Here is a 17124-nt window from a genome sequence, read left to right as displayed (position 1 = left end):
AGAGAGAGAGAGAGAGAGAGAGAGAGAGAGAGAGAGAGAGAGAGAGAGAGAGAAAAGAATGAGGAGAAACTATATTTTGTGTCATTTTTTGAAATTTCTTTTTAAGGTGAGAATGATAAACATGTACAAAGAAATAGATGAAACACACTATAAACAGGAGATTAATGCAAGGAACCTAATAAAATGTTGGAATGAATGCATGGAGATATCCTCATACTACGCAAGGAAAGCAATGGTAGAAGATTTCAACAAGAAGAATTATTGGAAAAAGAAAGGCATTGCACTAATTCCAATGAAATTTCCTGTTGGTCTTGGCTCACTTGCTGCTGGTCAGGTCAGTTTGCTATATATTGGCAAAGAATTCTGCTTTTTTTTATGGTAAAGCTGACTTGAAGGAAAATACAGTTTTATTGAAATAAAAATGTATAGTTTTGGCTACAAAACTATATTTTTCTCTAGGTCAACTCTGTGTGTGTTTGTATGTGTGTGTTACACATGCCTGGTTTCTGGATTGCTTCCATTACAGATAATACTGTCTTTTAGATAGATATTATTACTTGTTTGAAGAAAAGTTCCATGCATTTCTATGTTTTCTAGTTGGTTTTTTTTTAGCAGGAATAGGTGTTGTATCTTCTCAAAAGAGCTTTTTTGTGCATCTTTTGGTAAAATTAGATGATTTTTGTTGGTTTTATTACTAATATGATCAATTTTGCTTATAGTTTTTTTAATAATGAACCAGCCTTGCATTCCTAGTATAAATTCAGCTGAGTTATAGGGTATGATCTTTGTGATATATTGCTATAATCTAATTGCTAGTATTTTATTTAAAATTTTTTGCATCAATATTAATTGGAAATATTGGAGTATGCTTTTTTTTTCCTCTGTTTTGACTCTCCCTGGTTAAAATATCAAGATCCCATTTGTGTCATAGAAGGAATTTGGTAGGATAAATTTTTTACCTCTTTTTTTCAAAGTTTATGTAGTATTGGTATTGTTTTTAAATTTTTGGTAGAATTTACTTGTAAATCTATCTGGTCCTCAGACATTGTTGACTTTTTTTCTTCTAGAGTTAATTTATGGCTTCTTTGATTTCTTTTTCCAAGATAGGGTTAAGTTTTTTGTTTCTTGTTCTGATAGTCTGGGCAATTTGTATTTTTGCAAACATTTACCAAATAACTTAGAATGCCAATTTTATTGGCATATTGTTGACCAAAATAGCTCCTAGTAATTTAATTGCTTTTTTTCCTTCTTCTTCATTGAGTGTGAATTCATTTTGTTTTTCATTTGGGATAAGAAACAATTTGTTTTCTTTCTTTTTCAAAAATGAAATTAGCTAATGATGTTAAAAAAATCCTTACTTTCTGTCTTGGAACCAATACTAAGTACCAAGTGTCAGTTCCAAGACAGAAGATAGGTAAGGGTTAGGCATTTGGGATTAAATGAGTTGCACAAAGTCACGTAGTCAGGAAATATCTGAGGCCAAATTTGAATCCAGAACCTCCTATTTCCAGGCCTGGATCTCTATCCTCTGAGCCACCTAGCTGCCCCATGGCATATCTTTAAAAAAATTTTCTATCCCCCAACCCCAAACAACAACAACAACAACAAAAAACAACAATCAGCTCCTAGCTTCATTTATTTATTTATTTATTATTGGCCTTCAATTTTGTAAATCTGTCTTTTGATTTTCAGGATTTTTAACTGGTATTTAACTGGAGACTTTTAATTTTTCTAAGAAGTTTTAAACATTTTCCTGTTCTTTCTCTTTTATTGATGAATGCATTTAGAGATTATAACACTTCCCCGAATTACTGATTTGGCTATATTTCACAAATTTTGATATGTTGTCTCATTGTTGTCATTATCTTTAATGAAAATTTGTTTGTTTTATTATTGGTGTCTCCTTTTTTAAAAATGAAGTTATTTAGTTTCCAGTTAATTTTCAATCTTTAATAAAAATGCCCTTTATTGAATGTATCTTTCTTAGATTGTGGTGAATAAAAAATGCAGTTAGTATTCTCTTTTCTGGCATTTGTTTCTGAGGTTTTTATATCATAATCCAGGGGTAATTTGTTTTTTTTCCCTCAAATATTTTTTCCAATTACATGTAAAAAGCTTTAACATCTGTTTAAAAAAATTGAGTTCCGAATTTTCTCCCTTCCTTTCCCCCCCTTTTTTTGAGAAGCAAAGCATTTTGATATGAATTATACTTGTGTAGTTAGGCAAACCATATTTCCATATTAGTCATGTTATAAAAGAAAACATAGACCAAAAAAAAAAAAGAAAAATCTAGAAAAAAAGTGCTTCTATTTGCATTCAGACTCCACTAGTTCCTTCTATAGAAGTGGATAGCATTTTTGAAAATTATAAGTCTTTAGAATTGTCTTGGATCATTCTATTGATGAGAATAGCTAAGTCAATAACAGTTGATCTTTGTATAATGCTATTAGTATGAATGATGTTTTTCTGGTTGTATTCACTTCATTTTATTCTCGCGCAAGTCTTCCAGGTTTTTCCGAAAGCATCCTCTTCATCATTTCTTATAACACAATAGTATTCCATCACAATCATATATCACAACTTATTCAATGATTCTCCTATTGATGGGCATCCCCTCAATCTCCATTTCTTTGCCCCCATGAAAAGAGATGCAATGAATATATTTTTTACAAATAAGTCATGGGCAATTTTTGTGAAAGTTCCATGAAGAGCTGGCATATATCTATATTTATATTTATATCTATATCTATATAGATAGATTTTTTTTATTCTTATTCAGTATTTTCTAGAAATTTATCATATCTAACTTTACTTTAGTTGAGATATAAAGGATTCTGCTCCAGGCCTCTCTATCCTCTCTATTATTCTTGTGTGTCTTTTTGTTTGTTTCAAGAGTATTTCTTTTAGAATCACTCTACTGCAAATATAAATAACATGGAAATAGGTTTTGAACAATGTACATGTATAACCCAGTGGAACTGCTTGTTAGCTTTGGGAGGGGGAGGAGAAAGCTGGGGTGGGGGATCATGAATCATGTAACCATGGAAAATAGTCTAAATAAAAATGAAAAAAATGAAACAAAAATGTATTTCTTTTAAACAACACATTGTTGGATTCTTTTTCTAATACATTCTTCAAATCCTTTTCAATTTTATATGTGAATTCTTGTCATTCATTGTTATGATGGTTAATTGCATATTTTCTTCCATCTTTATCCTATTATACTTCTTTCTCATTTCCTTTCCACCTGCTCTTAGAGGTTTTTTGTTTTTTTTTTTTTTGGCTTTTGACTAATACCTTCCTTTGTCTGCCCTCCATCTTATTCTTCTCCTTTCTCTTTATCTCTTTCTTTCTTATTTTCATATGAGGTAAGATGTATTTCTATACAACTGTCCATGTGTATGTGTTCTTTTTTCCTTTAGCCAGTTCAGATGAGATGTAGGTTCAAGTGTTATCCTTCTCTCATTTCATTGTCCTCTCCTTCTAATACATATTTCTACTTGAAAAAGAAATATACCTCCCAAAGGAGATATATTGATTGGGAAGACCTAGATGGATTGGTAATGAAAAAATCCACTTAGGGATCTTCCTAGGGCCAGTGAACCACAAACCCCTCGAGACTATAGGAAACCAAATTTATTGTACTTATTGAGGTTAGGGAAATGGTAGGTAAGATCTTAACTCTACACAGCTCTATCTCCTCCCACTTTCTAATCTCCTCTTAGGAGAGAGCTCTTCAGATCTTCTTTAAACCTTCTTAGCCACTTCCTGCTCTTTCTAACCCCCCAAACCATCTAACTTCCTTTCTAAACTAAATACCCGAGATTGTCTCTAAAAGGCTGAGGAGATAGGACTCACAGGTGGACTGAGTCCTTCCCCAAGCCGGGGGTTGGCTTCTTAGGTCCCAAATGTAAAACCCTTTGGTTTATCTTAGCCAGAGTGTCACAGCCATATTGTCCACAGCACTGTAGGGAAACCTCCTAGGTATCTTTCAAGCCCAAACCCTCCTAGTTTCTCCACAAAACCAGTCAGGGTACAGGAATTTGATGGAGCAGGTGTTTACCCCTTCAGGAGTGACATTTTTTTCTCAGTTAACTCCCCAAACCTCCTTCTGCAGAGCTGCTCCTTCTAGAATTTTTTTCCAGGGTTTATGGCTAAATTCTCCTCTCTCCCTTTTAGAGACAACCTGTGCATTTCCCCTTATCCTTTATTTCTTCATCCTTATATACTTATATACTCTATTTATACTAATTTCCCCCATTCTTTATCTCCTTTCCTCCATCTCATATTTTCCTCTTCCCAATTTTCTATTATTCTTTAGAGACCATCAAAACATAATGGAATTACATCCATACCCTCTCTCTAATTAGAATCACTATATTACCTCCAGTGATGATAGTTGGCTGAGTGGATACATGTATATCAGGTTCCCATATAAGAATGTAAAGAATTTGACCTTGTTCTATCTCTTAGGATTTTTCTCTCATGTTTACCTTTTTATGTTTCTCTGGACTTCTATGTTTTTGGTAAAATTTTGTTTTCAACTCTGTTGTTTTCATCAGTAATCCTTGTAAGTCCTTTATTTCATTAAAAAATTAATTTTCTCTTTATAAGAATAGCCTCAGTTTTTCTGGATAAGTTATTCTTATTCATAAATCCTCTTGTAACATTCTGTCTCACACTTTCTGCTCCTTTATAGTAGTGTTTACTAAATCTTATATGGTACCAAATTTGGCTCTTCTGAACCTGAATTCTTTTTTTTCTGGCTTTCTGCAGTTTTTTTTTTAACTTAGAACCTCCTGGACTTAGGTTATAACATCTTTCAGGAAGTGACTAGGGATTCTTTTCATTTCTGCTTTACCCTCTGGTTCTAAGATATCTAGACAGTTTTATGTCATGATTTCTTGAAATATGATGTCTAAGCTATTTCCTTCCATGACTTTCAGGTAGTTCGATGAGTCTTAATGAAGCCGTCCAGCAGCTTCAAGAAGATTCCTAGTGGGTTGGACACTTAGAAAGGGGCACCAAGGACTGAGTGAAAATGGGTTACGGGTTAAGGATTAATAGAAAGAGAACATAAGGCGAGAATAAAGATACGCAGACACAGAAAGTTTTGGCATAAGGTAGACAGACAGTGAGTAAGCTCTGATGGTCAAGAGCTTCATGGTTAGGAGCTCTCTTGCCAACTGATGTCTTGTCACTTTTATTGGGGTTACAACAGTATGGGAGGAAGGTGAAAGGCCAGTGGCCTGATACATTAACATTATGAGGTAATCATCATAAAATGCAAACTGCCAAAACCTGAAACAATAGGTAGAGCTAAGATTAGGATCCAGGGTGGATATGGCCTAAGGCATCTACTGATGTTTGATACCTATGTTAATTGATCATTGAAGGAAAAGTACTGAGACCAAGATAACTGACTCTCTTCTGGGGTGTAGCCTTAGGGAAGGGCTAGGGATTTGGCAATTTGACTCAAGATTACAGAGATCAATCATTAGCAGTATGAGTTAAGTTTTTTTTTGAATACTTCTTAAAATAATATCACAATTAATGTATACCTGGATTGCTACACTTAAATTATCTCTCTTCAATATATTTTCCAGAACAGCTGTTTCCCCCATCAAATGTTCCACATATATTTTCTCTTTTTTTAAAAATAATTTTTATTTTTTAGAAAAGTTATCATGGTTACATGATTCATATTCTTATTTTACCCTTCATTCCCCCAAACTACCTCCCCTACCCCATAGCCGATGCACAATTCTACTGGTTTTAACATGTGTCATCAATCAAGACTTATTTCCAAATTGTTGATAGTTGCATTGGTGTGGGAGTTTTGAGTCTACATCCCCAATCATGTCCTCCTCAATCCATGTGTTCAAGCAGTTGCTTTTCTTCTGTGTTTCCTCTCCTGTAGTTCTTCTTCTGAATGTGTGTAGCATTCTTTTCCATAAATCCCTCAGAACTGTTATGGATCATTGCATTGCTGCTAGTACAGAAGTCCATTACAATCTATTTTACCACATTGTATTGGTCTCTGTGTACAATGTTCTTCTGGCTCTGCTCCTTTCACTCTGCATCAATTCCTGGAGGTCTTTCCAGTTCACATGGAATCCTCCAGTTTTTTATTCCTTTGAGCATAATAGTATTCTATCACCAACATATGCCACAATTTGTTCAGCCATTCCCCAATAGAAGGGCATACCCTCGTTTTCCAGTTTTTTTGCTACTACAAAAAGCATGGCTATAAATATTTTCGTAAAAGTCTTGTATTAATGTCCCAATTTGGCCAAATCCCCTCCAACATTCATTACTCTCCCCTACTATCATTTTAGCCTATCTGCTAGGTGGGAGGTAATACCTCAGCATTGTTTTGATTTGCATTTCCCTAATTATTAGAGATTTAGAACACTTTCTCATGTGCTTATTGATAGTTTTGATTTCTTTATCTGAAAATTGCCTATTCATGTCCCTTGCCCATTTATTGATTGGGGAATGGCTTGATTTTTATACAATTTATTTAACTCCTTGTATATTTGAGTAATTAGAACCCTGTCAGAGTTTTTTTATAAAGATTTTTTCCCCAATTTGTTGTTTCCCTTCTGATTTTGACTGCATTGTTCTTGTTTGTACAAAAGCTTTTTAATTTAGTATAATAAAAATCATTTATTTTATATTTTGTAATTTTCTCTAACTCTTGCTTGGTTTTAAAGTATTTCCATTCCCAGAGACCTGACAAGTATACAATTCTGTGTTCACTTAATTTATTTATAGTTTCCCTCTTTATATTCAGGTCACTCACACATTCTGAATTTATCTTGGTGTAGGGTGTGAGATGTTGATCTAAACCTAATCTCTCCCACATTGTTTTCCAAATTTCCCAGCAGTTTTTGTCAAACAGTGGATTCTTGTCCCAAAAGTTGGGCTCTTTGGGTTTATCATACACTGTTTTGCTGACGTCACTTACCCCAAGTCTATTCCACTGATCCTCCCTTCTGTCTCTTAGCCAGTACCATACCGTTTTGATGGCCGCTGATTTATAATATAGTTTTAATATCTGGTACTGCTAGGCCGCCTTCCTTCACATTTTTTTTTCATTATTTCTCTTGAAATTCTTGATCTTTTGTTCTTCCAAATGAACTTTGTTATAGTTTTTTCTAATTCATTAAAAAAAGTTTTTTGGTAGTTTGATAGGTATGGCCCTAAATAGGTAAATTAATTTGGGTAGAATGATCATTTTTATTATGTTAGCTCGTCCTACCTATGAGCAATCAATGTTTTTCCAATTGTTTAGATCTAGTTTTAATTGTGTGGAAAGTGTTTTGTAGTTGTTTCCATATAATTCCTGTGTTTGTTTTGGTAGATAGGTTCCTAAGTATTTTATGTTGTCTAGGGTGATTTTAAATGGTGTTTCTCTTTCTACCTCTTGCTGCTCTAATGTGTTGGAAATATATAGAAATGCTGATGATTTATGTGCATTTATTTTGTATCTTGCAACTTTGCTAAAGTTGTTGATTATTTCTACAAGCTTCTTAGTTGGTTCTTTAGGATTTTTTAAGTAGACCATCATATCATCTGCAAAGAGTGATAGCTTAGTCTCCTCATTGCCTATTTTGATACCTTCAATTTCTTTTTCTTCTCTAATTGCTACTGCCAGTGTTTCTAGTACTATGTTGAATAATAGAGGTGATAATGGGCATCCTTGTTTCACTCCTGATTTTACTGGGAAGGCTTCTAATTCATCCCCATTGCATATGATGCTTGTTCTTGGTTTTAGATATATACTGTTTATTATTTTTAGGAAAGGTCCTTCTCTTCCTATAATTTCCAGTGTTTTCAATAGGAATGGGTGCTGTATTTTGTCAAAGGCTTTTTCAGCATCTATTGAGATAATCATGTGATTTTTGTTTGTTAGCTTGTTGATATGGTCAATTATGTCATGGTTTTCCTAATGTTGAACCATCCTTGCATTCCTGGTATAAATCCTACCTGATCATGGTGGATAATCCTCTTGATCACTTGCTGTAGTCTTTTTGCTAGTATTCTATTTAGGATTTTTGTATCTATGTTCATTAGGGAGATTGGTCTATAGTTTTCTTTTTCTGTTTTTGATCTACCTGGCTTTGGAATCAGTACCATATTTGTGTCATAAAAGGAATTTGGTAGGACTCCTTCTTTTCTTATTATATTGAATAATTTGTATAGTATTGGGATTAGTTGTTCTTTGAATGTTTGATAGAATTCACTTGTGAATCCATCAGGCCCTGGCAATTTTTTCTTAGGGAGTTCTTTGATGGCTTGTTCAATTTCTTTTGATGATATGGAATTGTTTAGGTATTTTATTTCTTCTGTTGTTAATCTAGGCAATTTATATTTTTGTAAATATTCATCCATATCACCTAGATTGCTATATTTATTGCCATATAATTGGGCAAAATAGTTTTTAATGATTGTCTTAATTTCCCTTTCATTAGAGGGGAGGTCTTCCTTTTCATCTTTGATACTGTCAATTTGGTTTTCTTCTTTCCTTTTCTTTATTAGATTTACCAGTATTTTGTCTATTTTATCTGTTTTTTTCAAAATACCAGCTTCTAGTCTTATTTATTAATTCAATAATTCTTTTACTTTTGATTTTACTAATTTCTCCCTTGATTTTTAGTACTTCTAATTTAGTTTTTCATCTGGGGATTTTTAATTTGCTCACTTTCTAGTTTTTTAAGTTTAATGCCCAATTCATTAATCTCTGCCCTCCCTAATTTGTTAATATATGCACTTGAGGATATAAATTTCCCCGTGAGTACTGCTTTGGCTACATCCCACAGAGTTTTGTAGGTTGTCTCATCATTGTCATTCTCTTGAATGAAATTATTGCTTGTTTCTATGATTTCTTCTTTAACTGACTGGTTTTGGAGAATCATATTATTTAATTTCCAATTAGTTTTTGATTGCTTTTCCAGATGCCCTTACTAATTATTATTTTTATTGCGTTATGATCTGAGGTTACATTTATTATTTCTGCTCTTTTGCATTTGTTTGCAATGTTTCTATGCCCTATTACATGGTCAGTCTTTGTGAATGTACCATGTGCAGCTGAAAAGAAGGTGTATTCCTTTTTGTCCCTATTTATTTTTCTTCACATATCTACTAAATCTAATTTTTCTAGGACTTCATTCACCTCTCGTATATCTTTCTTATTATTTTTTGGTTTGATTTATCTAAATCTGAAAGAGGAATATTTACATTTCCTTCTTGAGCTCTGCCAGTTTCTCCTTTAGGAATTTGAATGCTATGCCATTTGGTGCATACATATTGAGCACTATTATTTCCTCATTGTAAATACTGCCTTTAATCAGGATGTAATAACCTTGCCTGTCTTTTTTAATCTTATCTATTTTTACTTTGGCTTTGTCAGAAATCATGATTGCCACTCCTGCCTTCTTTTTCTCATTCGAAGCCCAAAATATTTTGCTCCAGCCCTTTACCTTAAATCTGGGTATGTCCACCTGCCTCATATGTGTCCTCACATTCTTTTGCCTCTTGGGGTCTTAAGTCTTGCTGCTCTCAGGAGCAGTCCCACGTGATCCCGGGTGGCTTCCAAGGACTTAATGGATGCCCCAAACTTGCTCTAACTCTCTTGTGCTGGCTTTGGCCTTGTAGGTAGTGTGTGTGGGGAGGGGGTTGCTCAGCTCACGTTTTAGCGAGAGGTATTTCACCCCCTTATAGCATGGAAATGCCCTGATCCTATGTACCTTCAATGCTGCACCCTGTTGTGGGGTCCCTTCGTTCGTATGGATTTGTTTTTATGTCTCTTGAGGTGTCCTATATGTGTGGGTTAGGAGAGGTTAAGCAGTTGCTTTTTACTCTGCTGGCATCTTAACCTGGAAGTCTCACATCTTTTTTATCTTTTCTCCATATTTTGACTTCATTTTATTATTTCTTAAAGCCTTGTAGAATCATTGGATTTCATTCAGCCAATAAATAATTTTTAAGACATCATTTTCTTTGGTAAGCTCTTGTATGCCTTATTTTAAGCTACAATTTTTTTCACGTCTTGTTCCCTAGCTCTCATTTATTTTTCTGTGTTTTCTAATATTGCTCTCATTTGATTAAAAAGGTTTTTTTTACCTCTTTAAGAAAACCTTTTTGCTTTAACTCTTCAAGGAATTCTTGTTTAACTTGTGTTTAAAGTGCATTTTTCTTTGAGGCTTTGTGTATAGATTTTGTAGAGTTCTCATCTATGAGTCCACTGAGAGGCTCTGCAGATTCAGTACTGTTGGAGTGTAGGCTTCTCTTTAGTCTGGGACACTTTCCCTGGCTATTCCATTGTAGGTATCCACACTTAGCTAGAGGTTAGAATAGAATCCCCGCTCTGTTCCTGGGATCAGAGCTATTTGATTATGCTTTTATGTCATATCTAAAAGAGACCATGGAGATCATTAAGCCCAAATCTCCTAAGATTAGAGATCTAATCTAAGATATCAGATTATACATTTAAGATTATGGAAAAGGAAACAGACTTTGAGAAGAGAAGTCAGCATGAGTTAAATATGGAAAATTTAGTTCTTTCTAGAATTGAATATAATTGATCTTTATATCTTATCTTTTTCCTTCTCTCTGGTAGTTCTGGGAAACTTGATTTTTAAAATTTCTTTATTATTCTTTGTACCTTGAGTCCCCTCTAAGTGATCTAGATGATCTAACTGAGTATTTCCAATCCATTACTCTTAGAATGAAATTTTTCCCTTAACATCTGTCCTATGATTATTTTGTTTTAACTCACCATGGAGCAATTATTATACTAGTACCCTATTATTTGTTTTCCTATATAATCAGACCTGGAAAGTAATGTATTAGTGTCCACATCCCAGAAAAATGGCTTGGTTAGGTATCTGCTTAGTATGCCACCCAAGGATTATGTAGGTGTGGCAGACCATATTCATTGGAGCCTGAATTTATTCCAGGCTGCATTACTAGGATAAGGGATAAGTAGTGGGTGTGGTTGGGTTGAGTGAAGTTTCTGATACTTGAGTCATGTATTCCCCCCTCCCCCAACTCCATAATTATGTATATTTTAATTTTATTTTTAAATAACATTTTATTTTTCTCCAAATTACATGTAAAAATAATTTTTGACATTTTTGAAAAAATTTGAGTTCTAAATTCTCTCTTTCCCTCTTCCCCTTATCTCTCATTCCTTCTCTTTGAAAACAAAAATAATCTGGTACAAATTTTACATGTTTAAACATTGCTTCTATTTTAATTAATTAATTACTTTTAAACTTATTTTCTCTCTTATAATTGATACTAAGGCAGAAGAGTGGTAAGGGTAAGGCAATTGGAGTTAAATGACTTGCCCAGGGTCACAAAAGTAAGGATTTTAATCACATTTGAACCCAGGACTTCCTATCTCCAGGTCTGGCTCTCAATCCACTATGCTACCTGGCTGCCCCTCATACATTGCTTTTACAGAGAGTTAGGATTCTGTTCCGTGTATGACATCATGCCACTGACCTATCTTTATGTATATAGATTTTTGGCAAACAGAAAATCGTTTTAAATGAATGATTGCACAATAATAATAATAAAAATAATAATAGTACCCCAAGCCAGGTTTTGTTTTTTCTGTTTAGGCAGCTGCTCTAGTTCACATCTATCTAGATGGATCTGTTCTAGTGACCCACTGTGGAATCGAAATGGGGCAAGGAGTTCACACTAAAATGATTCAGGTAAGAATAAGCAATTGTGTTTGTGTTTGGGAAGAGAAAATGAAAAATGAAAGTGGAGCAGTTGTACTAGTTTCGCATTTACTTTTTAATAAACTAATACTTTAAGCTATTAATCTAGTCTACAATCCCATGATATTGTATGTTGAATTGCTAGGAATATAAAGAAAAAACAAACAGACAAAAACCATGCCCTGCCCTCAAGGAGTTTACGTTCTGATGGAAGAGGCATACAGCATTTACACATATAAGTAAATAGAATAATTTGAGGAAGACATCACTGACAACTAGGAATGACTTTTTGTAAGAGATGGCCAAAGTTGAAGGAAGGAAATATAATTCATTCTAATTGATTTCAGAAAAGACTGTTTTGAGCACAAATTCCAAATTCTGAATTTTAGAACCAGAGAAATATTTGCCCTTTAAACGGAAAATAGTAATCTCATTGAACAAAAGTCTAAATAATGATACAGATTATTGCTTTGTGAGTATAGAACAAGAGCAAAGCAGTTGGAAACTTTATAAGGAATATTGTGCAGAGCAAATAGCATTTGTCATATGAAAGAACTAAGCCTTCCTAATGGGGTTGAGCAATGATGGAGATGAGACACAGTGCTTTGAGATCCTAGGTTTTACCAGTTAGGAAATATTGTAAATTAGAATGTAGAAACATATTTACCACCTTGTGCTTTCCACCCAGCTGATAATAGCTTGCCTAATATTCCAAACCTTTGCATGAGAGTGCCTGAGATTTCTCAGTGCTTGACAGGTGATATCAAATAGGATGCAGGAGGGACCATCACATATGCACACTGGAGAACTTTGCAATTAAGAGAAAAGCTTTATAATTAGGGGAAATTCCCCAAACCCTATGCATATCTCCTTTCTCTTTTTGTGTTCTAAAGTGCATCACATGACATGTATACCCGAAAAACACATCTCCATATGAAAGAGTACCCATCTCCTCAACACCTCTTTTTTAGGTTTTTAGCTTGGAATACCCCCAAAATGCCAAGGGGGGTGATCATTCTGAGGAAAGGCAGAAAGTTTCCCAGAATGGGAAGAGGCAATCCCCCAGACCCTCAATAATTCTAGCAACCTCAATCTCTGCTATTGCTATTCCACCACCCTGGCCACACATTATCTGTATTATCTTTGAATGAACACTTTCGTGCCTGAGGATTTACAACATTGGAGCTTTTAATTCTTTGGGTGAGAACAGGCCTTTGATTTCCTGCAACAAATTTGTTCTCTCACAACATCCCTACTCTATTCTTCAGAATCTTTCTATTCTTTTACTTCCATCTTGGATAAAGAGATGGCCATTCCCTTGCCAAGTCCTACTCTTAACCTTTCCCCTATAAAATGACAGTTTATTCTTTCATTTTGAGTCAAGATTTGAATTTCATCTAGGTTCCTTGGATAAATTGCTTGATGACTTTAAGCCTTAGTTTCTTCATCTGGCAAATTATTTTTGGTCTCTATAATTTTGATAGAATCCTGGACTTGGAATCAGGAAAACCTTACTTTAATTTCTGTTTCAGACATTTATAAGCTATATGACCCTGGACAAGCCACAACCTCCATGAGCCATAATGTTGCATCTGCAAAATAGGGATGATAAAAGCAATTCCCTCACAAAATTGCTTTGAGATTTAAATGAGATGATATTAAGTAAAAAACATTGCAAATCTTAAAATATTATGTAAATGTCAGCTACTATTATACTTTAAAGTTCATCTGAGAGATAATAATCTGTTTAATCTTTAAGGAGATTAATATAATTTCTAAACTCTTTAGAGTGTAAACAGATGAGCAAACTAAGGTTTGAAGAAGTTATGTAATTTATCAAAGAACTGAAGCTGCAATCATAGTCTCCTCATTGTAGATAAGAGAAAATCATTAATAGGGCGTGATCCTAGAGAGGGTAAGAGGACTTCACTATACACAGTGATGTCCCTTCAAAGAGTCTGGTCTCCCAATTTATCAACATCCTCAATTCCCAACAGCTTCAACCTCACTTGACACCAGTCACAGGCATGCATTATTGAACCCTGCCATATTCTCTAGCTATCCCTTTATATCTTTTCTCCCTTTAATTAATATTGCCAAATATTTAAAAAGTATTATGTACCCTCGCTGTTTTTCTTTCTTCACCACACTCATTTCTTAACTTCTTTCAAACTGGCTTCCCATTCTACCACTTGCCTGAAACTGCTCTTTCTAAGGTTATTAGTAAACTATGTTCTAAGTGAGATGGTCTTTTCTTAGTCCTCATGCACTTGGACCTCTCTTCATTTGTTGATATGACCGTCCTGTTCTGTTCCTTTATTTATCCCTCCTCTCCCATGCCACTGCTCCCTTATGATTCCCTTAGCTCTTTTTCTCCTACCTCTGTGCCTTTGTATGAGCCACTTTCTATACCTGGTTTATATCCTGTTAATTGTTTTCTCTTAATGCATAAAAATGTATCTCCACTTGTATTTGGGGTCCAGTGCCAAGCTATGGAGCCCCGGTCCTGACTTGTTATGCAACTGGCATTGATAAATTGATATTCTTGGAGGTTTGAATCTGTTTTCTCAGTTAATTTAGATGTCATCTATCACACCTGTTCAGAAATATATATATGTATACATATACTTATGTATATAAAATTTAAGAAGGCTGAATTTTCAGAGAGTATTTTTATTCTCTTAAACTTACAAAGACTACCTATATAGTAATTTTTACATTTCAATTTTTTATGCATCTATATTGGTGATCCATGGATTTAGACAGAATTATTGTTAATTAATAATTATTATATTTATTATAATACTATAATATATTATTATATTACACAATATAATAATATAACATATTATTATACTCTAATATTGCTTGCCTTTTCATTGAGAAATTTTAACTCAAGCTTTTGTCCAGATCACACATCTAATTTTCATTTTTACCAAACACATATGTGTGTATGAACACACACACACAAATATAGACCTCCAAAATATACATTTTTAGAAATAAAGTACATGTGGCTCCTCTCATGGAAAATCCAGTTCCAAGATTGAATGTACAAATATCTAAGCACAATTAAGAATTGAGAATTAGGTTATTCATTTACTTTGTGAACTTGCTCTTAATAGCTTCTGCTCCTGAATTACAGCCCACAGTTTCTAATCTGAGACAATGATAGAATACCTTCTCATTCAGGAATAATCACAATTAATACAGAGTTTGAGAGAATTTCTGTATCCACAGTTTCTATCTCTAAAATGAATACCAGGTATTTATGAAATCATTAAAGGGAAAGTCAAGAATGTTAGAACTTATGTGACCTGGGGAAAGTCACTCACCCTCTCTTTGCCTCAGGTTCTTCATTTGTAAACCAGGGATAATAATAGCACCTACCTATAGGGTTAAGGTGAAGTTCAAATGGGATACTTTTGTAAAACACTTTGCACAGTGCCTAGTATATAGTAAATGCTTAATAAAAGCCTGTTTCTTGCTTTCTTCATATGATTGGACACAAATATCAACATTTCTAATTTTGAATTTAACAATCTTAGTGAAATACATTTCAAGAAATTTCACTGGGGAGGTCATTTATATGTCAATAATGTGAAACCTATTTTGTTTCCAAATAATTTCAATTTCATATTTAAATTCATGCTGGACTTTCAGATTTTTAGATATATTTTATTCTTAGTCATGATTTGAATCCCTTTTCCTAAAACTGGAAATAGAAATAGAAAAATTGATACATCTATTTGAATTGAGATCTCAGATCAATCAAAAAGTTTTCCCTTTTCTCACTTAAGGATGCACACACACACACACACACACACACACACACATAATTTATCATTAATTAGAATTTATTTGATATTAAGTTTATCAATCTATTATTAATTATAATTTATATTCAATCATTAACTATAATACTACCTTAATAATGATTTAATTTAGTATATTTAAGACAAATAGGAATAGGCAAAATATTTTCATATGTAAAACAGAATTACTTTTTTGGGATTTATATCTGTTGATAAAATGTTCTTTACTAGGCTCTCTAAATATACTAAATTGTCAGCTGTCTTATCATCACAAGAAAGTCCAGTGAAAATAGTAAAGAGAACAACGTATAATGGAATCCAAGAAACTTTTTTGTTTTAGAACAAAAACTGAATTGAAACATTTCTTTATGTTTTAGTGCAAACTGACATCTGTTGTTTAAAACATCATTATTGTTATATTATTAGCTTGCAAATTGTTGAGGAGTGAGGTCTGCTTTGAATTCCTAACTTCTAACACAGGGGCCAAAAATAATAGATATTTAATGTCTGTTGAGTTGAATTGAACATTTGTTAATAAGAGCTTATTCTCCTTGTTAGGTGGTCAGTCGTGAGTTAGGGATGCCAATGGACAATATTCACTTGCGTGGAACGAGTACTGAAACCATCCCTAATGGAAATGTCTCAGGAGGTTCTGTGGTGGCAGATCTCAATGGGCTGGCACTGAAGGTAAAATCAGAGCACTAATATCTTCATCCTCAGCCTTCCATGACTGAATAAAAAGGACCCCCAAAGTCTTTGTAAAAATTTAAGCTATTAAAGCTAAAATTTTTTTTAATGAATTTAAACTGTCAAAGCTTAAAACCTCAATAAGATTTTGGGATATGCTATATATGAGAATGGAAAATCATTCAAATATCTAATTTGTCCATATTTTTAGGGTGAGGCTCAAAGATTTCAAATAAGTCTAAAAGATGTTTCCTCTCCTCTAGAAGCTTATAGTCTAGTGTATTGGAAAAAAAGTATTGATTTTAACATAAGGGAGATCTTGATTCAGATTCTATCTCTGATACTAGTCATGTGAACATTGACAGGTCACCTAACTTCAGTTTCCTCTTTTGTAAAGATAAGAATCAGTGTGGAGAACTCCCATTGTGGGAGCTCCTTGTGCAGTTTAACAAGGGTAATAATCTTTGTTCTAGCAGAAGAAAGGGTTTTAGAGATTATCTAGTATGACCCCCTTCATTTTCTAAGTGAGGAAACTGAGGCCCAAGGAAGTTAAGAGACTTTTCCAAGGTAAAAAAGTAAGCCTCAAAGTCAAAATCTCTAATTTTCATCGGTGTTCTTTCCCCTGTCTGAAAAGAAGGGATAGGATTTGGAGAGGTGCAGAGAAGAGGGTTGGGCATTCCAAGCTTTGGAAAGTAACATGAAATAAAGACAGAGAGATTAGAATATACAAAATGTATTTGAGAGGCACTGACATGAAGAATCTGGTTGGAGTAGGGAAGTTTCGTGTTAGATTTGAAAAGTGGACTGGATATACCTCTTGCCAGTAGTCATATTGTAATCCCTTACTTAATAAATATTTGTTAATTGGATTGAATAGAAGCTGG

General features: G+C 33.8%; 1 protein-coding gene across 1 annotated transcript in view; it reads left to right on the top strand.

Annotated features, from left to right (window-relative positions):
• Nucleotides 1-17124, top strand: part of LOC123242136 (aldehyde oxidase-like) — a 104795-nt gene that overhangs the window by 67009 nt on the left and 20662 nt on the right. The window contains exons 26-28 of the mRNA XM_044669665.1: nucleotides 107-334; nucleotides 11634-11729; nucleotides 16112-16240. Coding sequence (XP_044525600.1) covers nucleotides 107-334; nucleotides 11634-11729; nucleotides 16112-16240 — 453 coding nt within the window. The remainder of the gene's footprint in view (nucleotides 1-106; nucleotides 335-11633; nucleotides 11730-16111; nucleotides 16241-17124) is intronic.

This window comes from Gracilinanus agilis, chromosome 3 (assembly GCF_016433145.1).
Source record: "Gracilinanus agilis isolate LMUSP501 chromosome 3, AgileGrace, whole genome shotgun sequence".
Lineage (NCBI taxonomy): Eukaryota > Metazoa > Chordata > Mammalia > Didelphimorphia > Didelphidae > Gracilinanus > Gracilinanus agilis.
Note: the sequence above shows the minus strand (reverse complement) of the source record. Positions and strands in the feature narration are given on the sequence as shown.